The sequence below is a fragment of the Bos grunniens genome, chromosome 5 (assembly GCF_055505025.1).
Source record: "Bos grunniens cultivar Pamir isolate PY7600 chromosome 5, Bosgru_T2T1.0, whole genome shotgun sequence".
NCBI classification, from domain to species: Eukaryota; Metazoa; Chordata; class Mammalia; order Artiodactyla; family Bovidae; genus Bos; species Bos grunniens.
Genome location: NC_141169.1, coordinates 7,025,286 through 7,052,277, shown reverse-complemented (window position 1 = coordinate 7,052,277; position 26,992 = coordinate 7,025,286). Strand labels below are relative to the sequence as shown.

The window sequence follows — 26,992 nt, the reverse complement described above, 5'->3', positions numbered from 1 at the left end:
GCAAGACCACATGTCAATCTCCTTATCCCCACTCCATATAAGGAATTTACTCCACGCTTGCATCCCAATGAGAAGATGGGCAAAAATGGCAGTGCTCCAAGTTAAACTTCATGGTTGCATAACACACTCATCCATCATCTGGGAGGCTTTAGCCCAAGAAAGAGCCACAGTGTGATGTCTTTTTAATGTGTTGCCTCTTCTTTCCATCCACTTCCATCCCCCAGAGCAGGCCCATCCCCAGAGATGCTCCCCTGGGTGAAGACCTGCTGACTTAGTCATGGTGCCATGACCAAACACTGTAGCCTTCACTCTAGTTGGCTATGGGGTGGAGCATCTCCTCAGGCGACAGAGGTTTCTGTTTGGTTTGTATGAATGAAGACTTGCTCCCAGGGAGCTAGCAGTCTGTAATGCCATCAAAGAGGGACAGTTCTTTTCGCTCTTCTCTTATGACAGCAAAGAACCATTGTTGAAAGGCTCCATTTGGTAATGGAAAGAGCTTCGGATCCAGACTGGATTTGAATCCCAGCTCTGCCACTTACTAGCTATGTGACTGTGGGAAAAGTTATTCAATTTCCACAAGTCTCTCACTTTACTTAATTGTAAAGTGGAAAGAAAGATAATGGCTTTTACAAGGCTGTTCTTTGGACCAGAAGAAATATTTCTGTAATGTTTGACATGTAAGGGACATTCTCAGGTGGCTCAGTGGTAAAAGTCCACCTGCCAATGCAGGAGACTCCAGTTCGACCCCTGGGTTGGGAAGATCCCCTGGAGGAGGAAATGGCAAACCACTCCAGTATTTTTGCCTGAAAAATCCCAGGGACAGAGGAGCCTGGAGGGGTCACAAAGAGTCGGACGTGAATGAGTGACTGACACACACAATAAATCGTTATTTTTATTGGGTTGCAATATATGCTGTTAACCTGAAGACCAGCCAATGGAGTATGTGTTGGCCCTTCCCTATTTATGATTTTATAGCTGAATTTGAACAGAAGAGTAAGATAACTCCAGGGTAGCCCACTGCCATTTTACAAAGGATTTAGACAGTTTCTTGAGTCCATATAAACATTCATATCTGAGCTCATACCCAGCCATTAACAGGTCAGTGGGGTTTGTTTCTGCTGCAGCCCTACAAGTCTTCCACTAAGTAAACATAGGGACAAATAAATCAAAGCTTGAGTCTTTGAACATATGACATTATTTAAGAATTAGGAATAGAAATTAGGTATTCCCACAGTCTTTGGAATGGTGTGAGTCAATAATATTTAAAGTAAAAGGTAAGTCAGTTTTCCCTATAGACATATAAATATAGAATTTATAGGAGTTGGGGTGTTTTCAGATATTAACCTTTTTTCTACAGCTCAACATTTTTCTTATGAGGTGAGAGCTGCAGGAACATGACAATTTTTATTTTGTTTTGCAAGAAACGGTTCATTTTACAAATGACATTTAATCCCATATATGAAGATTACACAAAAGTCCTAGCAGGAATATGCCGTAAGTAAGTAATTAAGTGCCGGTCAATTATAGCACTTATAGCACTTTCCAGAATCCTGTTAACTTTCCTTACATCATTTCCCAGAGAAGCATTACATATATATATATATATATATATATATAATGTTTTAACTGGAAATTTTTATGAGGCTTTCTCTGAAGCTTTATTCAATGATAAAAATACATATGGAAATCTTGTTTAATGATATTTGAAATGAAATATATACCCAAATGCTCATTCTTAAATCCCAAACTAGACTAATTTTCTACTTAGTCTTTTTCTGAACATAAGGGAAAAAAATCAAAATACTTTGATAAGCACTACTGCAGATTCTAAAATTTTTTATTGAAATTTACTGGATAAATATACACTTACTTTTATACAATCTGTAGCAATAGAAAAATTTATATGAAAGTTAAAAAAAATATATATATATATATACATTTTATTTTCCTGAAATTATCTAGTGTTTCTTATCAAGCATGAGATAATTCTTTTGGGGGGAAAGAAATAGGTTTCCTAGTGGTTGTGGCTTTGAGAATTCATTCCCATTTCTCACCAAAACAAGCTCTTAAGACAGACGTTAACATTTGTGTGAAACTTTAGAACTGTGACCTTTCTTAGAAAATTCCATTTTGTGAGTGTACACACAATCACATATTCATTCAACATTGTCTCATAACCGAGAGGTCAAACAGGGTCAGCACTGAAAGATGGTAACTGGTTTGGCAATCGGGGACTCTCCGTGACCACAGTGAGAGGCTCAGGGTCTCTCAAGAGGGTGCTGTCAAAGTTGCAACAAGGGCTGGAGTCATTTCAAGCTTGACAGACTGTAGAATCTCCTTCCAAGCTCACTCATGTTTTTGTTGGCAAAAGGCTTCAACTCCTCGGAGTCTGTTGGCTGCAGGCCTCTGTTCTGCACCATGTGGGCCCTCCACGGGCTGCTTGCGTGTCCTCCTGACATGGCTGCTGGCTTCCCCAGAGCAGTGATCCATCTGACAGAGACAGAGATGCAGAGAGAGAGAGGGACGGGAGTGGCAGGACATAGGAGTAAATTACGATGCCTTTCAGGATGTAGGCTGAGAATCATAGACTTTATGCTATTTTCTAGAAGTGAGTCACTAAAACCACCACACAGTCAAGAAGAGGGGAAATTAAATGCCACCGAATGAAAAATCAAAGAATGTGTGGACATAGTTTCAAACCACCACAATCAGTTGAGAGTCCTAACTGCAAGTTACAGAAATCCCACCTCAAAATGAAACAAACATCAATGGGAACTCATTTGTTCGCCAAATGAAAAGACCCTGCAGGTAGACAAACTCTGTGAGTCGTTTGTTCAGAGCTCTGGCTCTATTTCTCTGATTCTCTTTGTGTTGAATCCTCAGGCTGGTTTCCTACCAGAAAAATATGACTGTAGAAACTCTAGGCCCCATGTGTGTGCATAGAACTTGCCAGACTGAAGAGCATGGCTCCCTCTCAACATCCCAACAGAGTTCAGAGACTCCCTCTGACTGGATGGGCTGAGGTCACGTGACTTGCCATGCAAACCAGGGGTTGGAAGGCTTAGATTGGCTCCAGAGCGCCACCCCAAGTCAGGGCTGTGGACGCTGTTCCCTGAAAGCACAGGGACCTCCAAACAGAAACCTGGGCCTCTGGGAAAAGGGGAATGGATGCTAGTGAGACAGCCACCAAAACCTCCTACAAAACTCAAGGAAGTTTCTGTCAACTTTTAAAAATGGGGTAGAGAGCATTTTTGTAATTATTGATAGAAAGGGAAGGAAGCAGTAGAAATAGAGAAATTGAAGAGCAAAGTAATATAAGCATGCCAAAGAATGAAAAGCTCAGGCAGAATGGATATTCTTGATAAGGTGGGAGAAGCACCTGATCTTCTGAGATTAGGGACAGCAAGTATAAACATGGGGGGAAATATGGTGATTCGAGGCAAAGTGGAGGAAGGCTCAGGCAGTGCTGGCTGGTGAATGGGAATTAGAATGAGGGAGAAGGTGATGTCACCCCCTGAAAGAGGAGAACACTATAATGGGACATCTCAGGGGTTAAGATGGTTGAAATGGACAGACTCAAAGGCTAAATTTAATGGTAGTTTTCATACTAGAAGAGCTAGAAAAACTCTGCTGCAGTAAGAAAGTCTAAACCAGAGGAGCCTGGTGAACTACAGTCCATGGAGTCTCAAAGAGTCAGACCTGACTGAGTGCGCATACATACATGCATGCACACACACACAAGCAGAGCTGGAAAAGCAAGAATGCTCTTGTAGAAAACTTAAATAATGCTGCAACAGAAGGTAACAGCAGTGAAGGGAAATACTGTAGTATTCATTAAGGAAAAGGTTAAGAAATAACCAAATTAAAGAAAGTGGGAGTTTCAAGAAAGTTTTAAAAAAAGCAAATATGGTAAGTGTCAAAAATCATATTTTAATCTACCTTTCAGATTTTAAGCGTATAAAACTTACATTATTTAGTCTCTGCCAGACAGTGCCTCACAGAGTATAGGGGTAATTTTTGAGTATGGGTAATTTTTAATTCTTACCATGGCTTCTAAATCTTGGCAACAAAATGAGGTGGGAATATCTGCTTCTTTTTTATTATTAAGCATGTAGATAAGCAAAATGAGAGAATGTATATTTTTTTCCTTCATTTAACACATACTAAAAGATTCCTTTCCACCTAGCTGGCTTCTGGGAAGGAATCCTTGCCTTAAAAGAAAGAAGCCTTATGTTTATATTCACACACTCATCTGGCTCAGAGTTTTGTTAAGAAAAAGTAGCATGAAATAAAAAGAATAAAAATATTTGAAAAATCTGACCTTGAAGTACAAGGTCATGAAGAAAGGCAGCCTAGGTTCAACTTGCCTTAGGACAGCGACCTTGATAAAGGTCTTTGATTCAAAATTGGTTAATGGGTTCCAGAGACTGAAGGAGCTGTTATACAAGTATAACCTGCCTTTCTTGGGAAAAAGAAACACCCTGCTGGATACATTTAACCTTCAATTTTGCCTCTTATAATAAGGTGGAAGGAGTCAAGCAGACTAGGACCATATGGAAATTAAGAAAGGCCTATTCTTCTCTGTGAGGGCACATTTCTCCCACTAGCTCTTTCCCAGGCTGACAATTTACTTTCTACTGGCAGTCTCTTAATGGTTTTGGAAAATACTTCATACTTTCTTACTACCAAACCCTTTGTGGGCAACATAAGATGAACCATCAGCAAAGCCTGGCTTCTATTTCTTTCTGAAGACAGAAGAGGACATCAAGATATCCTTGCTTCACATAACTATCATCATTTACTGAGTGTTCACCAGGCGCCACATGCGATACTTGGCATTTTACATACATCATCTGATGTAACTCTCCCAACAATGCTACAAGGCGTGTACTATCATCACTTGACAGGTAAAGAAACAGATACAGAGAAGACAAGCATTCGGTCAAACTCACAGGGTTAGTAGGTGTCAGAGCTGTATGTTGAAACCACATCTGTTTCTGAAGCTCACACTATTTCCTTTGTGCCACTCTGTCTAAATTAACGGAAAGAATTCCCAGCATTTATATTGAAAAGAGTCAACAGTTTAAGGAAATGTTTAATATAAGAGAAATAAAATATTTTTTAAATGTGGATAGTTCAGTACAAATATAGATTAAAAATCAAATGTTGCACTTGATCCCCAAACTCACTGTAAAATACACTCAGACAAATATATAGACAGATAGCAGAAATACTTTTTAAGGTCAGAAGCAAAGTGAAAGTCACTCAGTTGTGTCCAACTCTTTGCGACCCCATGGACTTCAGTCTGTGGAATTCTCCAGGCCAGAATACTGGAATGGGTAGCCTTTCCCTTCTCCAGGGGAGCTTCCCAACATCAAGCCCAGGTCTCCTGCATTGCGGGTGGATTCTTTGCCAGCTGAGCTATCAGAGAAGCCCTCAACTTCAAATGCTAGGAGGTAACTGACAAGTTTAGGGATGACATGAGCATATCAGAAAGCAAACAGCTCAGGCCTGGAGGTAACAAAAAGAACCCAAAAGAACTGAGAAAGGACAACAATTTACTGAAAACCAGTGTGGCATCAAAATTCACTTATGGCTTCATTCAGTTAGAAACACGACATAAACCAGTGCAAGAAAAAATAAATACTGTAAGCAGCAGAGTTAAAGGGTATATAGAATCTGAAAAACAGATTCTTCATGTTGGCCCCAGGAGTCAAGTCACTGTTACATTAGATGATGTCATGAAAATAGGGGCTGACCATATTTAGCAACACTCACAGCAGGCAGGAATACTTCCAGACTCCCAAGACAATATCAGGAGATGTCAATCACCACTACGTGTTTTTGCACAGTACTGGGTGGACAGAGAATAACGCTGCTGTTTTAATGGGTTTATCCTGGATTGGTCCCAGCACATAAAATAAAACAATAATAATACTATAAACCACTTTGACATGCAGATATATACCAGGGTGGCGTTCTCAACCAATGCCCTCTGCCCCCTTCCCAGGAGGGCACTTACCACTGTCTGGGGACTTTTTGATTATTACAGTGTGTAAGGAAGGGTGTTATTGACATGTCGGTGGAGACATTCTACAATGTGCAGCAAGCCCTCACAGCTACGAATCATGCAACCCCAAATGCCTACAGTGTGGAATTGGAGAAGCTTTGCACTAGAGGAGGCTATTGCATTTGTGACCTGAGGGAAAGCCTTGGTCACTGCCTCTTGGAGTTCTCCACTTTCCCAAACACCAACTCTCAGGGATCATCGCTGCCGGCACAGAGGTCTCTAGTAGCCTAGAATTGTGAACAAGGTAGAGATGCCATTGTTTGTTTTTCTTTCCACCTGAAACAATAAAGCAGACTGTAAGGTCCGGTATCAGGTCGCCTCGGTTGTCACTGCCGTCCCTGGGGTTTTCCGACACCGACGCAGCAGGGTCCTTTGGCGCCCGGGTTTGCGGGCTGGGTTTGCCCCCCCGACCCCCGCAGCAGTGTGTGCAACCGTGGTGGGAAAAGCAAAACACTTGGGTAATGAGGCGTTTTGTGTAACGTCATTTATTTAGTCTAGATGAGAAATTTTGCTCTTTAAGAACAGGAAGGCTGCGCGAATTCCCAGAAGCTGGAAATCGGGCCACAGGATACTTGTCCATTGGGGAAGTTGATCACTTTGAGTTTACTTATAACGATAAGGCAAGGGAGAGGGTGGTGGAAACCCCCGATCTGGCCGATTTTCTACTGCTGGAAACCCCTCGACCTTGGAGTGCTCCGTCCTGAAGGAGAACCGGCGCCCGCGGTAGGAACGGCACGTCGCAAGAGCTGTTTCCCGACGGGACCGTCCCGGCGTCCGGCCTCGCGTCAGGGTGAGGCGGTCTCCTTTCCCAACTCCTGAGCGCCTCTGGAAACCGCGGGCTTCAGGGGCTAGGGTGAAGAGGAAACCGGCGGGAACGGTCCCAGTACGGTGGGGGACACCCGGCGCGCGGGATGCAGCAGGAAAAGGCGGGATTCTGCCTTTGTTTCTCCGGCCTCACCCCGGGGACCCGCCACGCGCAGCCCTCCCGCCAGACGCCCCCAGTCCTAGCAGCTTGCCCGGGAGGCCGCCCGGGGGGGCGGGGCGCCGCGAGGCGGGTGTGGTGCGCACAGGCCACACCCATTGGGCTTTAAGAGGTACCCGCGCGGCGCGGCAGGGCGCTGTGGGGTGGGGGCGGGGTGCACAGAGGCCACGCCCACGGGGGCTTTAAAAGGTACCCGCGCTCTCCGCCGGGTTGCCAGACTCCCGCCGCGGTTTCTGCGACCTGTTCTCCAACGCTCAGCGTGGTCCTCCTTCCGATTTGAGTGAGTAACCGGAGTAAGGCGATGGGGGTGTTTCGCCGATCCTGGGGATGGGGGGTCCCCCTTAGCCCCCCGGGACCCTCAGGCCGCCCTGCGGGCGCCCCCTCCCATCTCCTCTGATGTTACCATCGCGATCCCCATTTTTTCGTACCCCCTTCATCCTCCTCACTCCTGCGCCCCGATCCCCGCCATACCCCTCCACACACCTGCCCTGGTCCCCGCGGCCGCCCGAGACCTGCTCTCGGATCCCGGGTCCCCTGGGCAGAGAAATAATGGTGCGTTATCTCCATACCGGTTTTTCCGGGAGAGAGAGGTAGGGTCGAGAGTTTCGCGTGGCTGCTAATCCGCCGTTTAGTAGTCTTGGGCCCGCTCCTCCAGTGGCGCATTCTCTCTCCGCGAAGAGGAGGGCGGAATCCGAGTCCTGGGGTCTCCTGTGCCCCGAGTGTGCTTTGCGCTGAGGACGACCTTCCCAGGGGTTGGTTCGGAGCCCTGGGGGTGAGCAGGGGGCTCCCATAGCCGGTTGAACCCAGAATGCTTCCTCTGTTGCGGTACAGAGCTCCTGGTAGCCCTGTTGTTCGGTGGCCTCTGCCCACCGAGCGCCGAACCTTAAATGTTGAAGGAACGGGAGTGAAACGTCATATCGATCTGTCCCAGCTTTTTCCGGAACTTTCTACAATTCAGGTACAAACCGGGAAAGCAAGAATGCTTGTAAATTCTGCAACAGGTTCTGAAAATCACAACCGCGGTTCCAAAACTCCACGTAGGCAGCCCCCAGGGGGGAGGGGGGAGGGGGCTTTTCTGAGTCAGGAGACACCCACGTCTGCCCCACCCCCACCTCCCAGCCTGGACTTTTGTAGAACGGTATCTGTTTAAATGGTTACTCAAAATGTTTAAGCTGCTTTATTCGCGGTCCAGAGACCAGACTTGTTTTTCATTTTCATTTTATACATACTTTTTATTTGGGGTAATTTTTTAACTCGAGCAGTAAAAATGGCCTCTATAATTCTTAACTTTTCTAATTAACCTGTTTTAAAGCTCTACTTATAAAAATGCCAAGAATCCAAATAGGACAGCCACAGAGTTGGTTATAATTTGACTCAGATTTTCAGGAAAGAGCTGGGCAATAGATTCTAAAAGGGTAAATTTCACATACTCTGTGTGTGTGTGTGTGAGAGAGAGAGAGAGAGAGAGAGAAGGTTTATTGTTACTTGTAGCAAGGAAGGAGAATACTTTCCTAAAACAGTGTCTCCCCAACAGCAAAAGTGTCTCCCCAACAGCAAAACTGGGGAAGTTTTAAGCTAAGGGCACATGCATATTCATGAGGGGGCTTGAGCAAAGGAGAATTCAGCATAGAATTGGGACATAGGTCAACAGAGTCCAAGCCTTAGTCTATTGAAGTTGGGGGCGAGGGGCGAGGGGCGGGGAAGGGGGGGGGAGGGAGGGCGGTCAACATCATTATTTCATCTCCACCAGGGTGGGAGGGCCTTAGTTACTAGTCTCAGGACTTAATGAAACTCAGGTTCTTGATGCCTCATCTCAGAATTCACTGAGAAAGTATTAGGTAAGAAGTGGAGTATTTAGAGAGAAACACACTCCACAGACTGTTTCAGAAGGTGACAGACTGACATAGTTTAAAACTGTTATGTATTTAAGACATACTTTAAAAACTGCATACCAAACTAGAACAAATTTTATTAAGTCCTCTGTGGTCTCCCCCCACTATCTCATTGGTCATTGCCCTCTAAAACTGATTTTCTCTGATACTTTACCAGTATTTCTCAAGGTTCTTTCTACTCTGAATTCTAGTTTCCTTTTCTCTTTCAGAGTGAAGTTAGGTAGAGACAGGGTCTGCATCTCACGAGTCTTTGAAATTCACAGAACTTTGCTTGGGTATCTTAAACACTGTTGGACCAGAACCAGTACTGGTTAGCTGAATGAATGAATGAAAGTTTGAGTAAGATTGCAATTATAGAGAACAAAGATTTAATTGGACTCAAGCCACGTAAGTATTAGCAGCTTGGAGCTACAGTTTCTATCTTGAATTTTTTAATGGATTCCTCTAAATGTTTTCACAAATACTGATTAATACTGGTATGTGCCAAATCCTGAGCTGAAAGCCATACTCTGGAAGTCTGTCCTGATGAAACCGCCAACTCACTTGGATCTTGAGGAAACTCTATTTTACATTAAAACAGCAAGAATGATGGCATAGAGTAAAAGTTGGCAGTAATAAAGGAAGAGCTTGAGAAACCTCAGTGCCACTGAATGTGGGGATCTGGGCCTCCAATTTTTCTTCTCTGTCAAAAATCAGGGAAATCAGATGAGCAGGATGAGCACGCCCACTGCAGGAGAGGAGGCATAGCATGGTGAGAAGGACAGGACTGACCAGTTGGGCCCAAATGCACATCCCAGCTTCAGCACCCACTGCTTTGATGACCTTAGGCAAGTTAGTTTACTCTTGGGTCTGTTACTTCATCTTATAAAATGGGTGTTGTAGCACTTACCTTGCAGGGGTTCTCAGAAGGCATGCCGTTCCTTGTACCATTCTGTACTTTGTTGAACACAGGGGTAAATGGCTATCAGCGAAAGCCTCCTCTGGGAGAGTGCTGATTTGGACAGTATTGCCTAGGCCTTGCTTGGAGGCCAGCTTTCTTCCCTTTTGCAGGTTTCCTCAACTGTGTCATTTCCTGGGCTGGTATTGCCTGGCATCCCTTGTGTTCTCTTGGATGGGGTTCCCTGCACCTGGGTTCTCGATTACTCAGGATGGTACTACCTAACTTCTTTGTGTCTTGGAACAGTTTGGCAGTCTAGTGAAGTCTCTGGACCCCTTCTTAAACTTTTTAAGTACATAAAGTACATGGTACTAAGTTCACCAATCCTCAGAGTTTCAGGGACTCTGTGGACCTCAGGTTAAGAACCTTGACTTAGGGGAGTTTTCTCAAAATGGATTGTGGAGGAGCCAGGCACAAGTTCTGATTGTTGAACATTTTAATGTAAGTCTTAGAGGAAGAACCAAAAGCTGTATATTGTAAACCATTCACAAAGGACATCAGGTTCCTTTGTTACTCATCTCATTGTGCCAACACTGCTACTAATTGTCCTCGACTAACAAGAAGACGACACATACCATTGAATACATTTCAGCCGGATGTCTTCCCAGTAAGGTTTCATTATGGCGTCTTTTCCAGAAGAGAAAAACAGAATCAAATCCTCACCCCTCCCACAGCAGGACAGAAAACACCCAATTTAAAAGAACTTGTTGAGAGTGTAGCATTGACATATATACGCTACCACGTATCAAACAACTAGTGGGAAGCTGCGCTATAGCACTGGGAGCTCAGCTGGGTGCTCTGTGATGACCTAGAGAGGTGGGGGGTGGGGGGGGAGGAGATACATCTGTCTGTATACATCTATGACTAATTCACTTTGTTCTACAGCAGAAAGTAATACAACATTGTAAACCAAGTATACTCCAATAAAAAAATTTTTTTAAATAAAAATACATTAATCTAAAAAAAAAAAAAAAAAGAACTTGTGCTAATAGGCCATGTCAGTCACTACTGTTTTGTGTTGCTAGCCATGGTTTACTTTTAGTGAAACATCAGTCAAGTAAACTCAATACAGTCTATTTAAATTTCATTGGTATTTTTAACTTGAATTGGTAATTTTTGGTTTCACAGTTATGAGCCACTTAATAATCTATACCTCAGCTTTCCCACTCATACAATGAGGATAATGATAATGATAATCCTCAGCTGTTACGAGGATTAAGTAAGTTAATATAAGTAAACTACTTAACATAAGTATAGTAAGCTTTACATTTGATTGATTTTTCTTAGTCGCATCCACAACTCTTTGTGACCCCATGGACTGTAGCCCACTAGACGCCTCTGTCCATGGAATTTTCCAGGCAAGAATACTGGGGTGGGTAGCCATTCCCTTTTCCAGGGGATATTCCCCACCCAGGGACTGAACCCGTGTTTCCTGCATCTTCTGGCAGGCGGGTTCTTTACCACCTGGGAAGCCCCAACCTTTACATAACTATTTCTAATTATTGTTACTTATCACATGGCAGACATTATTCTAAGTGCTTTACAAATATCGTCCAATCTCAAAACTGCCTTATGATGTAAATAAGCAGTATCTCCATTTTTAAAATGAGAAAATGAGCAGATCAGATAACCAACCTAAGATCTTTTGGCAAATAAACAGTAGTCTTGGCAGATCAATCTCAGTCTGACTGTATGTAAAAACCACACAAACATTAAATTGTCTGAGTAATTAAATATCTTATCATTTGCACAGATTCTGGACAGATGGAGGTCTGGCAGACGGAGGTCAGAGTGACCAAGCTGAGAGCGTAGTTGTATTCTAATGGGTGATTTGGCAGCTTGTCTCCAAATCTGTGTCAAGGATTTTGCTGTCCTCCGAGTTGAAGACATGAGTGGCAACAAGATATAGAAGCAGTAATGAATGGTGAGGGTGAGGTGAACACAGGAGTGCTTTTAGACAGAAGGGAGGTTTCCCTCAGGAGGAGGATGGACTTGGGAGAGCATTGAGGAGTGGTAGAGTGCTTTTTGGCTGAGAGCAGCCGTTTGGGTGTGAGATTAGCAGAGAGGACACTTAACTGCCAGTTGGCTGGATGAAGACACTGGGCAGAATGGAAGGCATCCCTGGGTGTAAGTTACAATTCACGCTCCAGTGATCTGAATGTTCTCCATCCTTAAATCAGACACTAGAGTTTGGGGGACAGCTTGTGGTTCTGGAGTCAGACATGAGTGGTTGAACCTAGATTTGCATCTTTGGAGGTCACTGATCTGAGCAAGTCACTTAACCCCAGAACATCTGCTAACCATATTTCAGGCCCACTGGTGCTCCTGAAGGAAAAGGAGGCCCATGTTTATGGAGCACAGGCTCTCTGCCAGGAACTTTACGAATGTTATTAATATCTCGTTAAATCCTTAACAGTCGTCCTATGAGAGACTGCTCATCCATTTCCAAGTTGTAGCTGAAGACATAAAGGCTCAGGGGATCAGGAACTTGGTTAAGATAGCAGAGCTGATCACCGACTTTCAGGCTTACAAGTGTCTGATTCTGAGTCCCACACTTTCTCTTCCTCCAGGAATGACGTAGAGGCAGCATGTGCACTGCAATTTCTATGGCCGACATAAAATAATAATCTTGAATTCAGAACCTTGACTGATCTCTGGAATCTTTTTTCAACATAGTTGCAGGAACCCGTATCAGTGAACAAGATGAAACTATCCTGGCATCCCTCTATCAGTAGACTTCCCAAACCCCTTCTGCGTGCGTCTGGGCTTTGGGTTATGTTATTTTGCTGTTACTTGTTTATATACCTCTACCACCAAAGCAGAACTCCCTGAGAAACTGGCACTCTCCCTTTACCCTTCTATCCTCCGCTCCCGACCCAGGATACAGCTTGTAAGATGCTGAGTTAATAGGTCTGCAGGAGAGCTGCACAAACAGTGCAGCGTTAGTCTTTATCAGCTGCTCCTGTGCTGCCAGAATTACTCGAGATTCAGAAATGAAGTCAGGAGTTAACTGGATGAGGGAGGGAAGTCAGTTTTCCTGATGTTTTAGAGGGATTAGGGGTATAAGGAAGGAATGGATGGACTCTGAGATGGGTAGGAGATGAGTATTGATAACAAAGACTGAACATGACTAAATACCGATGGTAAAGGCTACCAGTGATTAGATGCTGACTAGAAGGACATTTTCTCATCTGATTCTCTTAACAACTCTATATGAAAGGCACTGCTGTCCTCCTTTTGCACATGAGGGAAGTGAGACTGTTGACTCCAAAATCCATTTTCTTAGTTCACCCTGAGGCTGAGCTCTCCTGAAGCCCAGCTTGAGGATCTGGCCTTGGTAGAAGGAGCCCATCACTCAGATGCAGTCTCACTCAGATAAGGGATGTAGACTAATAAGAAGGTAGTTTGGGTCGAAGAAGAAAATTTTAGAATGGGCATTCATACATGAATGCTCGTGAAGCTTAATTTCCAATTATTTACAGCTCTCAAACTCTGGCCTCTTTAAAAACCACTGTGTTTGGGGACAGTTACATATTCTTTAACAAGTGACCCTGTCTGGATGTGGCTCAAAATGAAACTGGTTTATAGTAGATTGTCCTCTTGGGAAGTTATTATAGTATGATAACAAAGATTCTAGTATAATAACAAAGACCTGCATGTAGTCGTAAAGTGGCAGATCTTCTGGAAGCATTTAGAATCTAGGTTTATGAACAATTCACTCGGCATCAGAGCAATTAACTTAAATTGCAAGTGGTGACATGGAGACTTGAAATTCATGGGTTTGCGTCATTCAGATCCTAAAATAAGGCAGTTAGCGCAGCACAGGTGGGGAGAATGATGCCTCTGGCCACTGGCTATCTAGAGAATGAGCTAACTTTACCACAAGGTGACTCAGATTTAGACAGTAAGTTTCTTCTTGGGCTAAGTCTTATGGGTTCTGGGTGTGGTGCCTTTAGACTAGCGAGAAGCAGCAAAGAGAAACTGCACATAGGTGTTTGGATGAAGATCAAGTTTTTTTCATCCAGCACAGTGGATAAATCCTAGTGCTGGAACTCTTTCCGGTAATGAGAACCAAAGAACAAGATGAAAAACCGGAATTAGCCCCAGTGTGGCCTCTTTTGCAAGGTGTGTGTAACGTGGGATTTTCTTACCATTCTGTAAATTAATGCACAGTATCAGGGAAAGGCATGCAGACTGCTCAGTGCAAATCCAGTCTGCTGTGATTAATGTCAGCTGTTGTGGAGCAGTGCAGCCGGGAGCTTGTAGGAAAAATGAAGCTTTGCGTTTGTGTGTGTTTTAATATATGCATAGCAGTGCCAAGAGTGACAGGAATGGAAGATGGTCCCATTCCCTCTGCCAGATTTAGCAAATGTGCAGAGGGGCACACCCAAAGGTGTAAATTCAAACTTAATTTCATAGTCCCCACGAGTGCCAACTGCCATTTACTTGTGCATTGTAACGTCCCAGAAGGTTTATGAGTGACTGATTAGGTGACTTTTCTTTACGGCTGTTGCTCTGAGCTGTGTCCTATGGGTCCTGGTCAGGGGGTTTCCTCTAGGAAGACTCCTGGCAGGATGGACAGTATGAGATGCTCCCCCATCCTCAAGCTGCCAGTTACTGGATATCTGCCAAGAAAAAAATTTATGTATTTGTGTTTTATCTTCACAATATCTCTGTGAGGTAGAGGGTTACCTTCCCCCCTTCTTTTGCAGATAAGAAAGCCAAAGATTGCACAACCATTATAATAGTGAAATTAACCCAGGTCTGTCTAAATCAATGTTTTCCTTCATCTCTCCCTTCCTTCTTTGCCCTCCTTCTTTCCTTCCATTACAAAATATTTCAGACATACGAAACAGAGAATAACATAAGATACACCCAGCTACCCACTATCCAGCTTAACCAATAAACATAAATCCAGCTGGCTCTCTCTGAGGATGCCCTATTAGCCTGGCCCACAGGGAGCATTATTCAGAAACCCTGAGCAAAGCCTTTAAGCTGAGTGCAATTTTTAAAAAGTTAATGATTTGGAAATTGTGCTGAGAATCCAAGAATGTGACGGAGAAAAGTAGGGCAGTGCTACCGCTGTCTTCAAAAGATCGAATCGGGAAGTGTACAAACAAATTGAAAACGGAAAGATTCTTTTAAAACAATAGAAATTATGTATTTTAACATATGCCAAATACTCTGGTAGATGATGTGGGGGGAAGACAGAACTGTGATCCCCACCCCCAAAGGAAGAAGTTCTTAAAATGCTAAGCTGAATAGCTATTGGATAGGTATTTCCCCAAAAGATGACTACTTACCTTTGACTGGCATGGTGTGTACAGCAGGAATCAGACTTGACTTATAAGAAGTGAATTTATATAACCCTGAATTGCATAAGAAAAGGGAGGATGTTCTTCCTTTTTTAAAAGTCCCGAGTTGCTCTACAGCAGAGAGAAACATAGAGTGACAAGTTAGTTTTGATGTATTTTTAGATGCTGTTCAAAGAAAACCCAGGACAGTGTTAGTCTTGATAGAAGTCTAGCTCCTGACAGGTGATTGCTCCAAAGTAAATATGATACACATTGGTGGTACCATGACACTTTCGAATGCGAAGAGAAGGGCCTTGCCAATAATGTATTTTAAAAGCCAGCTAGGCTGTTGATGTTTGGGATCCGATTTTAAGTCACTACAGCATCATTACCTACAAGTCTGGCTTTGGTGTTTGGATACCTCAGAATCATGGGGTTACTTCCAGCAGATGTCTGTTGTATCTGTGAGCATTCCAGAACACAGGTAACTTTGGAGCCATGGGGCAAGGTCATTACATTAACTCTGCTCCAAGCTCAAGCCAGGGAGGGCTGTTGGAGCCAAGCTCTGTGTCAAGTTCTGCAGTTGGGCTCAGGTTTCACTGTGGATTTAAACAACGGAGCATCTGTCTGCAGGGACGGGAATGAGAATTTATGCAACTACTAAAGGACAGAAGGAAATGGCACCCCACTCCAGTACTCTTGCCCGGAAACTCCCATGGACAGAGGAGCCTGGTAGGCTGCAGTCCATGGGGTCGCAAAGAGTTGGACACGGGACACGACTGAGCAACTTCACTTTTCAGTTTCATGCATTGGAGAAGGAAATGGCAACCCACTCCAGTGTTCTTGCCTGGAGAATCCCAGGGACGGGGGAGCCTGGTGGGCTGCCGTCTATGGGGTCGCACAGAGTCGGACACGACTGAAGCGACTTAGCAGCAAAGGACAGCATGCAGATATATCCCATTGGTGCTGGGTATCGATCCTATACGATGCCTTCACAGGAGCCTGGTAACATGTGTGGACCCCAGGAATTAATCTCTTCCTGTCTGAACAAGGGAAATAGGCTTTCTGCAAGTTGAGGCCAACAGACAGTGATAACTGGTCCCATCAGTCAGGCCTTGGTGTGTCTCTTTGTGTGTTGCTGCTGCTGTTTATTTCTGAGACCAGGGGCTCTATCTCCCAAAGGGAATTTATTGGCTCATATAACTGAAGAGCATGGGATACAACAAGGTGAAGCTGAAAAGCATCTAGTTTCTCTGTTTTCCTCTATGCTGGCTTCATTCTTAAGTTTTCTTGCAGACAGCTGCTAGCAATGCCCCTCCTGCATTCGCCCAGTTAGTTGTAAACCAAAGACCAGGTTTCACTTCCATTGAACTGGCCTGGGGTCCTGTGCCTGGTCCTAAACCAGTCATCACGGGGGATGCAGTGATCTGACCGGTATGACGAGTCGCATGTCCAACCCTGGAGTGGAGGGTAGAGTCAAACCCCTCTAACCCAGGGCTTCTCAAACCGTCTGTGATAAAGGACCATTCTCTTTAATTTCCAAATAGAGACTGACTGTCTGTCCTCTGTCCAACAAGATGAGTCCACTGGTCATGCTCTTGATTGTTGTGGCATAAAACTGCGGAAAGGTTTCTAAATGCTTACCTGCATGTTGTCTTGAATTGGTAGCAAGCACCGTGGACTGTCTCCAGGAAACTGCATTTAGTAAGTCTCTTAAACCACATGTGCCAAGAAAGAGATGGCTGCTTCCCTGGAGAGAATCTGAGGAAAGTATTCCCAGAAGAGGGGTCAGAGAAGGCTGGGTACCAGCAGGGTGCCCAACACGGTGATTAATTCTGTCAGGCTTTCTTGTGGAAAGACCTCACCTCAGTGTTCAGGAAGCCTTGCGTTCTGGATGGTCTAAATGGTGTAGGATGGTAAGTGGGATGGGAATTTTCTCCATCCTCCTTTTTAATCTTAAGACTGAAGGTTCTTCAGTGTTTTGCTTAAGAAGCTGTCCCTGTCCCTTCTTTTTCTGGCCAGATTTGAGTTAGTCAGGATGTCCCAGCTTTCTTAGCCAGCTGTGAACACTTCGTACCGAGGCCAGCCGCTCATCCAAGGGGACGCAACAGACAAGGGCTGCAAACACTACTGACTGAAGGGAAGTCTGGAAATGACGGTGGAAGCCAAAGGGATCCTGGTACTGTGTTTTTAGATACTGTGTTGTAGGTACTGCAGGGCTGACATAACATGCTGTCTTTACAGGACAACTGTAACTGGCAAAGGCAGTCGAGCAGGTTGGCCATTCAGAACTAGGCATTTTAAACTGGGTCCAAGCAGACCAAGTCATTGAGAGAGAGACGAGAACACGCTGCCCTACATCATAGCAGGACAGCCAAGGATTTCAGCTTCCAGCTGCTCTGCCACAAGTCACACTGCGTGTGCTCAGTTGCTCAGTCGTGTCTCACTCTGTGCGACGCTGCCATGCTCCTCTGTCCATGGGACTGCCCAGGCAAGAATACTGGAGTGGGTTACCATTTCCTCCCCCAGGGGATCTTCCTGACCCAGGGATCGAACCCAGGTCTCCGGAGTCTCTTGCTTTGGCAGGTGGATTCTTTACCACTGAGTCGCCTGGGAAGCCCCATCAGGCCACACTACTTAGGAGGTTTTTCTGACACACTCAACGAGAATTTACTTCACCAGGAAGGGGACTGGCAACATATTTTGTATGGACGGACAGACCCATCAGAGAGGGATAGCCAGCTGTTGGCTGGACCGGAGGACACTGGATTAGTGAGGCACAGAAGCTTATATGGTCTCCATCTGGATGGAGATCTGTTGTGGTTACAGCCGGGCTCCACCCACGCAGTTGTGCTAGTCAGATAAACAACTGTTTATGCTGTGAACTCCCGTAACTTTACAGAAGATACACAAATTCAGCACTTGCTTCCTCCCTACAAAGTGTGTCATAGTTTGTGTATGTTAAATGGTTAAGAGTTTGGCAGTGTTACAATGAAGTAAACATGTAACAAAAAGCTCTGCCCTTCAGCTGAGTTTTCAAACAGTTCATTACAGCTGGCTGCGCTGGTGGGGTGTTTGCCTTTCCGCTCCCTACACTGCTTTCTTAAAGCCTGTGGATGCGGGTGGCGGTTTGTTTTGTGCCTGGCGACCTGCACTGATGTATTGTCCTTTGTCCTGTAGCAGGAAAAAAACCTGTTTGTGACAACCCCGTTTCCTAGTGAAAGAGCTATAATTTGGGAGGCAAGATGAGGTTATGTGGAGGACCCGCCCGTCTTTGAAAGGTGTGGTCGGGGCAGGTTATAGAGAAATGAACGCTGTCCCCCGGGTCTAAACAGCCCTCCGGGGAACCTGTGCGGCGTCTCGTCGGGTAGGGGCCCGTCCTAACGATGCTCTCTTCCGCAGGATGCCTGTCTGGGGAGGTGGCAACAAGTGCGGGGCCTGTGGGAGGACCGTGTACCACGCCGAGGAGGTGCAGTGTGACGGCCGGAGCTTCCACCGCTGCTGCTTCCTGTGCAGTGAGTCTCCCTGAGCTCGGACTCGCGTGTGGGAGCTTCCATTCACCTACTTCAGGAAGAGGCTGCTTCTGTTAACAAAGCTGACACCAGCAGTCCCAGTGGTTTCTGCCTGTCTGTCCTCCTGGACAGTGCATGCGCCCAGCCTCCCAGCAAGGACAGCGAGCCAGACACTCAGCCTGCGTCCCCACAGCACTTCCCCTCCACTCGGCTCCCATGCACGTTATCAGTTATCACGTCTGTCTCCCCTGCCACACCCAGAGCACGCGGGTGTCTGTGGTTTGGCGTCCAGCACAGTCCCTGGCGCATCCCGGGGCTTGGCTCCAATCCCCGGATGAACGGCTCACTCCCTGTCCGCTCCGGCTTTCTCGTCCTGGCCGACCTCCTCCTCTTTGAAACCTACTGGCGGGTTTCTCAGCATGTCAGTCGTTGAAATTCACATGTCTAGAAGCTCAGATCCTGACTTCTCTGATAGTGAATATATACAGTTCTCTCTTGTTAATGATGTCCTAAATTTGAGGGAAAGGAACTAAGGAAATGAGAATACCATAGAATTTGTGGGGAATTCCTGTTGTTTCTGGATGGAGAATGAGCAGAGTGTCTGATGAAGACAGGAAGTAGCCCATGAAACAGCACATGCCCAACTGCTCCATGGAGGAGCAGTACCTGATAAGGAGAGAAAGAGGATAGGAGAGAAGCCCCCCACCCGCCACGCTGCAGACTCCTTCTGAGGACCACCAAGTCTTCAGTCTTAAAACGGGAGAGTAGCTGCTTCAGAAAACTCAACGTTAATCAGCTTGACTCAAATGACAAATTTTCTTTAATGAAGGATTTGTCACATGAGGAACCCTCCCATCCGTGCAGCTTATCTGCCATCGCTAGAGTACCGTGCAGTGAAAACTACTGTTAGGAGTTCTGTATGTTTTTTTAAAAAAAATTAGTTACACTAAGGAATAAGGAATAATCAGAAAGAACTTCCCTCACAAATTTTAGTCATCCTTTTCCTTCTAGGCACCAACACTGAAGGCATCTGGACCTTTTTATACAGCAACTGCTTTGCAGGCGGTCAGAGACAGACGAGAGAGTTGCAGCTACACAGAATACAAACAGCATATGAGTGTGTGCTCTGTGCACCTCCATAGCAGCTCGCATTCCTCAGATTTGGTTTAACCATTTCGTCTCTTAGAAGTTAATTTTCTTTTAAAGGAATCTAATTTTTCCATAGCTTCGTACCAAGAGAGTGTAAGAACAAAGAGGAAATGCAAATACTTGAAAAATTGTTCTTAGTTTCCTCTAGGTTAAGCCATGATGTCTGCACCATAATCAAGCCAGTGTTTATTAAATGTCAAGGTCATCACTGGTCATTTTTATTACTCTTTCCTAATATTTGCCTCTGCTGACTAAAGCCTTTTAAGGAAATAATTTAGAGTAGTTTATAGACCTAGAATTTTACTGCATAGAATGCAGATGAGGCCTTAGGGGGAGGGGCTGGTTCTCCAGTAAAAATTTCATATATTTAAACTTGTTCTGGTTCATACATACGTGTTTAAAGTTTTTTTCTGTGTATTCTGTGAAGGGTGTTTGTTCTTTAGCAGTGTACAATTTTAGGTTCACTCTGTCTTTAGGCAGACATATGTATGTCAGTACTTGAGCCTCAGCATCAAGGTTCAAAGGTGATGATAGCATTCTGTTCTACCAGAGAAGACTTCAGTCTAAGAGAACAGAAACTTCACCATCCAGCTCTGCCCTGAAGCAGCCAGCTGGCCACGTCTCCCTGCCCCTCTGTCTCTCCTCTTTCCATCTCTTCTTTAAAGGGGGGGACCCCCTCCTCTATCGCACTAGGGCGGGCTTTCCTGCTGCCCAGCTGTGCTACCAGTGAGCTTTCTCACAGTTTGTTTTTTTTCTCCAGCTTAATTGCAGTTTTAGAAAGTGAAATAATGTCTGGATAAAACTTGATGACATTTGGCAGTTTTATGAAGTGGGATACGTGGAAATGTCTTGTGGTTAAGAAATCCATCAAGAAAGAATGTGTTCCCCTCTGGGACTGAAGGGAGACTTGAAACCACTTGACGATTTTCAGACGTTACTTATCACTGCTGGAGAAGCTGGTGGTGAGATGCGAGAAGACTGTTTTTTCCCTTCCAGACTAGTGATGAAAACTAGAATTCTGGATTTAAAACTGTTTTCATCCCAGGAGGTGCTTTTGGGGGAGGAGGAGCTGCAGAGGCAGCCCCTCCCCCCTGTCAAGGCACTCCTGCCCTTTTGTTCTTTAACAATACTTGGATGAAGGGGATGAAAAGACTGAGTGTTGAGGGCTAGGAGCAAAGGCCTGGGCACAAAGCGCTAGCTCTGGTGCTTTTGTGCACGAATCACAGTCACCTCTGAAACCTCTCTCCCTCCTGCCTGGGAGGCAGATCCTACCACAAAGTTTGAGGCTTCAGGATGTTAACATTCTAATGTATTTCTAATGCAAACCATCATATAGGTGGAGGAAGGCAGATCGTTCTCACAGATAACTGAGCAGTCCAGACACCGTTGGGTGGCTTTTGGGAAGCAGAGAATAAAGCAGGAATGAGAGCCTGTGCCTTTCCCTTTTCTAAGTTTTGTGTCAGCCCTATCATTGTTCTAAGGAAAAAGGCATTTTGGGCACATTTTTTAAGTCTAACTTTTTCCCCCTCAGTGGTTTGCAGGAAGAATTTAGATAGTACAACAGTGGCAATTCACGATGAAGAAATCTACTGCAAATCCTGCTACGGAAAGAAGTACGGGCCAAAAGGCTACGGGTACGGCCAGGGCGCAGGCACCCTCAACATGGACCGGGGCGAGAGGTTGGGCATCAAGCCCGAGAGGTGAGTCAGGCCTCTGACCGGCAGGGAGGAGGAGTGGCCATTCATGTGGCTTGATGAGCAGCGGAACCTGGGTGTTTCCAGGTTTTTAGCTTGAAATAATCAAAGACAATGACTCAGATTTACTGCTGTTCTTTAAGCTTGAAATAATGGACAGTTTTGGACCTGGCAAAGCTCTTATTAATTATTCTAGTGATGTGCAGTCCCGGTTTATAGCATTCTGAGCTGTATCAAGGAGTCATGATATTCTCAAAAGCAAGTGCTACTTTCACAGCGCTTCAAAGATGTCAGATGTAGTGTCGGAATCAGATGCGTTTCTCCTGTGCAGTTACGCAGTCGGCGACGATTCCTCAGTCACTCCCTCCATGCCAGAATGCTTCCTCACCAAGAAGTGACTTTTCTTTAGCTTACTTAAAACTGGAAATTATTTCCCGTGTTTGATTCTATGAGATGAGTTGCTATTAAAGGTGTCAGTACCCAAGTAAGCCAAGTGCTAATAAATCTGCTAAATTTTAGTGATACATGTTGAGACTAATTTCTTCACATAAAACTTATTCCTATTGTTGACCCAATAATTCCCTCATTTGAACTTCGTATTTTTCACATCCACTTTTATACTGAAGAAGCCAAAAGTGGTGTAATAATCCTGTAAGATGGCCTTTCCCTTGGACAAGGCCATTAATTGTGCCCTTACTCTAGACTGGACACGATGCAATAATATATGGTAACTCATATACCTCTCACAGTCCTATAAAGTAGGGCTTCCCATCTTAGGAACAAAGTAAGACAGAATTAAGTGATTTGCCTACAGTCACACTGCTAGTTAACTGTAGAGCCTGGAACAGTGTAACTCCAAAGCTTATACTCTTAAGCACAAGGCATTATGGTATGCCTGAAATAATGTCTGCTGAACATGTATGTTCATTCTGTATAATCTTCATAGTAACTCTGAGTTTAGATACTTTGTCCCTGTTTTATAGACAGGGCACTAAGGCTCAGTTCACACAGATAAGTAGCAGAGCCAGGATTTGAACATTTGTCCTCTTGGCCCCAAACCTGTGCTCCTTTCTGCATCGAAGCCCACCTCTCTCTCGTTTCTTCTGCTCTCTGAGCCATGGTGCCTTGCTGGGCGTCAGCTGTACCAGGACTGACTCATTCACTGCTGCATGCCGTCACTTGCAGGAAGGCCAGCTTACCTCTGACTGCGTTAATGTTCACTGTTCTTGTTCTGCTCTTTTCCAACTTGTTAAAATCCATTCTTGTTCCCCAAGATTTTATTTCAAGCACAGATCTGTCCAGCTTCCCCCTAAACAGAGCTCATCCATGACCCCAAAGTGAGTCAGTGACTGTGGCCATAGTGGTAAAGCCACAAGGACCAGTGGCCCCTCCTCTGTGTCTGCTCTTCCCACGTCCTCCAGTAACTGGCCAATGTTCCAAGCTGGCCTGTGTGATCTGTGCCCTCCCCTCTTCCCTGTGTTAGCCTGGCCCTGTGCCATGCATCCAGCAGGACTAGGTGTAGGCTTTCCTTTTCTGGAAGCCTCTCTCAGTGACTGCACTCTGGGAGCACCTGTGGTCTGGAAGGCCCCCATGTGGTCAGCGCAACAGGTGTGGGGCGCACACAGCTCCGGGAGAATTTCTTGACGAGGCAGCACTTGGGGCAGGGACATCTTCATTGGGCAGACCTGTATTTTTTTAGTTCAGGCTCACCAATTTACTAATACTCTAGCCCTTCAGCAGGTTATTCAACACATAAGCCCATGTTTCCTCATCTGACATTCAAGGTAACAATTAACCATACCTTCTGAGGTTGTTAGTTCCCTGGTGACTCAGATGGTAAAAGAAGAAGCCAAAACTGCATGCAATGTGGGAGACCCAGGTTTGATCCCTGAGTCAGGAAGATCCCCTGGAGAAGGGCATGGCAACCCAGTCCAGTATTCTTGCCTGGAGAATCCCATGGACAGAGGTGGGTCGCAGTTCATGGGGTTGCAAAGAGTCAGACATGACTAAGCGACTTTCCCTTCCGAGGTTGTTGGAAGGAAGGTGGAAGATAATCCACGTCAAGTTCTTCTCAGTAGGACTGGCAGATCTGGAAATTTTTCTTGGAGAACACGTAACTACAAGTGTTGGATACAGTGAATAGCTTTTAAAGATCACAAAGTAGGTGGGGGTGTCCTTTGGTATCTGCAGGGGGTTGGTTCCAGCACCCTTACAGATCCCAAACCCGAGAACGCTCAGATTTTACACAAAAAGGTGCAGTATTTGCATGTCGCCCACACATCCTCCCAAGTACCTTTAAGTCACCTCTGGATGACTCCTAAGACCTATTACAATGTAAGTGCTATGTAAATAGTTGCTGCTATGTGGTAAACTCAGGTGTTACTTTTGGGAACTTCCTGGAATTTTTTTTCTTGAATATTTTCAGTCTGAGGCTGCATCAGTCTGTGGATGCACAACTTGTGGATAAAGAGGGCTGACTATATATATATATATACACACATACATACAGTGGGTGGTGGATTTTTAAAAATATGCCCATTTACAGACAGTTCAATCCTGTGAATTAGTACTGTGAATTGGTATTTGTTGCTTAGAATAAAATTTCCAGTGGCCACATCAAACATGATTCAAGAAATTCTGTGCATGAAACAATTTGCTGCTGCTGCTGCTAAGTCGCTTCAGTCGTGTCCAACTCTGTGCGACCCCATAGACGGCAGCCTACCAGGCTCCCCCGTCCCTGGGATCTCCAGGCAAGAACACTGGAGTGGGTTGCCATTTCCTTCTCCAATGCATGAAAGTGAAAAGTGAAAGTGAAGTTGCTCAGTCGTGTCCGACTCTTAGCGACCCCATGGACTGCAGCCTACCAGGCTCCTCTGTCCATGGGATTTTCCAGGCAAGAGTACTGGAGTGGGGTGCCATTGCCTTCTCCGATGAAACAATTTAGGTAGGTGGAAATGTAGCAAACTTGGAGATGAAGATATTAACAATACATGTGAAGTTTGAATAAACTGTCTTATGAAAAGGCGGTATTTCTCAATAAACATTTCATTTAAAATATAAACGTAAGTTAATAAAATATAACTAGGACAAGATTGTTTTCCTAGGTGGAAAAACTGACACTTAGCTACCCTTTGCTGAATGCTAACTATTGTCTTATCTGCTATTTATACTTTCCCCCAATATATTGGGGAATTAAATAATCCATAAAACATACTTAATTTTCATAATTCTACCTATATGCAGAAACTTGACTGCTTAAACTACCACTGATTTTTTTCTAAAGAAGCTAGTTGTTAATTCCAATGTTATATGAACAATAATAATAATATGAATGTGGGGTGCACATACATGCTATGGTAGGTAGCTTAAGTGTTTAGTGCTGAGGATTCCATGAATTCTGATGAGTTTAGACTCAGAGGGACAGATACTTACGTCTGGAGCCTTGTCTGACTTTTGGTAACAATAATGAGCCTGTAAATAGACGGCTAGCCCCTGGGATTTCCTTCTTGCCCTGTCCTGGCCTGTGGAGGCCTCCAGCCAAGGACAGTAGAGCAGTTACATCCGAGTTCTGTTGTGTCTGCCTTGTGGCTTCTGAGAGCCTTTTGGGAAATCTTACCTAGTTCCTTTCTTCCCCCTTCCACAAGTGTTCAACCTCACAGGCCGACAACAAATCCAAACACTTCTAAATTTGCTCAGAAATATGGAGGTGCTGAGAAGTGTTCCAGATGTGGGGATTCCGTATACGCTGCCGAGAAGATCATTGGAGCTGGAAAGGTGAGGTGCTGTCTAGAGTCAGTAAGCCCGCTCTCTGCTCCCTCTCTCCCCCAGGTCCCTTCAAGGCCCACTCAGGCACTCTGCCTTATAAATAAATGCCTTGAACTAAACTTTTTCTTAATCAAATTTCCATCTGAATCATTAATTTTTTGAAGTGATCCCCTTGTTTGACAGATCACATCCATGTTTAACAGAAACTTGTTTTTATGGGGGGGCACTTATGAAGGTGTTAACGAATAAAACAAGACTTTTAACACACCTGGACTGCACAGGTTTTTCAGTGTGGTGAAAGGGAAAAAACAAGAAAGGAAGCATCAGGGCACCTGATGCTAATGCAGTTTGGAAGAGTTGCTCGAGCACATCTCCTCTCTAAGCTGCTGTGTTCTCAACCACGGAGGAGGTGGTCTTTACAGGGAGCCCACTGCGCCTGCAGCCAGCCTTCGGACAGCTCTTAGGGAAATGGCCCTTCTGTGGCACAGCTCCCACTCCGTGTCTTCTGTGGATGAAGTTTGAACTGAGCGCCTCCGCAGGCAGCCGAGCATGTGGAGAGTCTGGTCTTAGCCTGGCTGGGGCTCACCCACAGCAGTCAGGAGCCCATGTGGGGTTGATCTTCCAGCACCTAAACTTACTCATTCTTCTCTTCCAGCCCTGGCACAAAAACTGTTTCCGATGTGCTAAGTGCGGGAAGAGTCTTGAGTCAACAACTCTGACTGAGAAAGAAGGTGAAATCTATTGTAAAGGTATAATTTAACTTCAGTTACTGCTGTCCATATGAATATCCTGTACTGGCTATTAGTGAAGGAAATGTCACCAGCAGGGGGAAAATACTTTAAAAGTGGGGAAAAGGTGGGCATAGTGCCACTGGGAATTTGAAAAGATCTAGGGATGCTTACAGAGAACAGAAAACCACAGAACATTCTTGAGGACACGGCCATTAAAAACGCCTCTACATAAACAGCAGTCTTCTTTCAACTTAAATGTTTTAAGCAAAACAAATGAATATATGAAGGTAATAGACAAATATATAACTAGTCTGGTCCCAACTTGCAACTCAGTTGCGACTATGAGCTGAATCCTAGCGAACTAGAACACTCAGACTTGAATTTGCAGCTTTAAGATAGTTACTGTAAGGCAGAGCCAGCAGGTTTTTATAATTTACAGAGGTTTGTTGATACATGGGTCTTAAGCAGTGCTAGCAAAGCAGAGACGACAGCCCACCAGGCTCCCTTGTCCCTCGGATTCTCCACTCCAGTGTTCTTGCCTGAGTCGCACAGTTGGACACGACTGAAGCGACTTAGCAGCAGCAGCAGCAGCAGCAGCAGCAGCAGCAGCAAAGCTTAATGGACTTGCACTAATTCTTCCCTTTTCTTTTTGTAGGATGCTATGCGAAGAACTTTGGGCCCAAGGGATTTGGCTACGGCCAAGGAGCAGGGGCCCTTGTTCATGCTCAGTAGAGGTGCAAACCCAGAACCAAGAAAGATCACACACTGAGAATCTCTACACAATCTAGGCACAGATAATCTAACACTAAACTACTGTGAAATTCTGCAGTACTGAAGTACTGTATGTTGCCCTGTACTTGGATAGGCTGGCTGACTAGTAGGAAGACAGCACTGTATCTTTTTGCTTTTATTCATCAGTATTTCAAGAACTATTTCTTTTACATTTTAAATAAAACTCCAGCTTGA

General features: G+C 44.9%; 2 protein-coding genes and 1 long non-coding RNA gene across 7 annotated transcripts; 1 reads left to right on the top strand and 2 right to left on the bottom strand.

Moving 5' to 3' along the window:
* Nucleotides 1–1,819: 1,819 nt before the first annotated feature.
* Nucleotides 1,820–9,857, bottom strand: LOC147371285 (uncharacterized). Its single transcript, XM_086403682.1, has 4 exons — nt 9,834–9,857; nt 8,019–8,194; nt 7,622–7,934; nt 1,820–2,490 (listed from the first exon to the last, which is right to left on the bottom strand). The coding sequence occupies exons 1-4, from the start codon at nt 9,855–9,857 to the stop codon at nt 2,347–2,349; spliced, it is 657 nt and encodes a 218-aa protein (XP_086259808.1). The 3' UTR covers nt 1,820–2,346.
* Nucleotides 6,436–26,992, top strand: CSRP2 (cysteine and glycine rich protein 2). Of its 5 annotated transcripts, none has more exons than XM_086398809.1 (6): nt 6,436–6,860; nt 18,578–18,690; nt 21,368–21,536; nt 25,175–25,304; nt 25,951–26,044; nt 26,682–26,992. In XM_086398809.1, the coding sequence occupies exons 2-6, from the start codon at nt 18,579–18,581 to the stop codon at nt 26,756–26,758; spliced, it is 582 nt and encodes a 193-aa protein (XP_086254935.1). In that variant the 5' UTR covers nt 6,436–6,860; nt 18,578; the 3' UTR covers nt 26,759–26,992. The 5 variants fall into 5 exon arrangements, with proteins under 5 accessions (XP_086254935.1, XP_086254937.1, XP_086254933.1 ...); XM_086398807.1 differs by lacking the exon at nt 6,436–6,860 and adding an exon at nt 7,265–7,332; XM_086398808.1 differs by lacking the exon at nt 6,436–6,860 and adding an exon at nt 7,875–8,010.
* Nucleotides 14,160–16,746, bottom strand: LOC147371284 (uncharacterized). Its single transcript, XR_015163418.1, has 2 exons — nt 15,185–16,746; nt 14,160–14,506 (listed from the first exon to the last, which is right to left on the bottom strand). It is a non-coding gene; the product is annotated as an uncharacterized LOC147371284 (long non-coding RNA).

Excerpts from the sequence above, each read along its gene's own strand:
- LOC147371285 (XM_086403682.1), bottom strand. The coding sequence starts at position 9,857 with ATGCCTTCTGAGAACCCCTGCAAG. Across the intron at positions 8,195-9,833 it reads CTTCTGAGAACCCCTGCAAG|ATACCGTTCTACAAAAGTCC; the intron begins GTAAGTGCTACA and ends CCATTTAAACAG. Across the intron at positions 7,935-8,018 it reads CAAGCATTCTTGCTTTCCCG|GTTCGGCGCTCGGTGGGCAG; the intron begins GTTTGTACCTGA and ends TCAACATTTAAG.
- CSRP2 (XM_086398809.1), top strand. The coding sequence starts at position 18,579 with ATGCCTGTCTGGGGAGGTGGCAACAAGTGCGGGGCCTGTGGGAGGACC. Across the intron at positions 18,691-21,367 it reads CCGCTGCTGCTTCCTGTGCA|TGGTTTGCAGGAAGAATTTA; the intron begins GTGAGTCTCCCT and ends TTTCCCCCTCAG. Across the intron at positions 26,045-26,681 it reads AGGTGAAATCTATTGTAAAG|GATGCTATGCGAAGAACTTT; the intron begins GTATAATTTAAC and ends TTCTTTTTGTAG.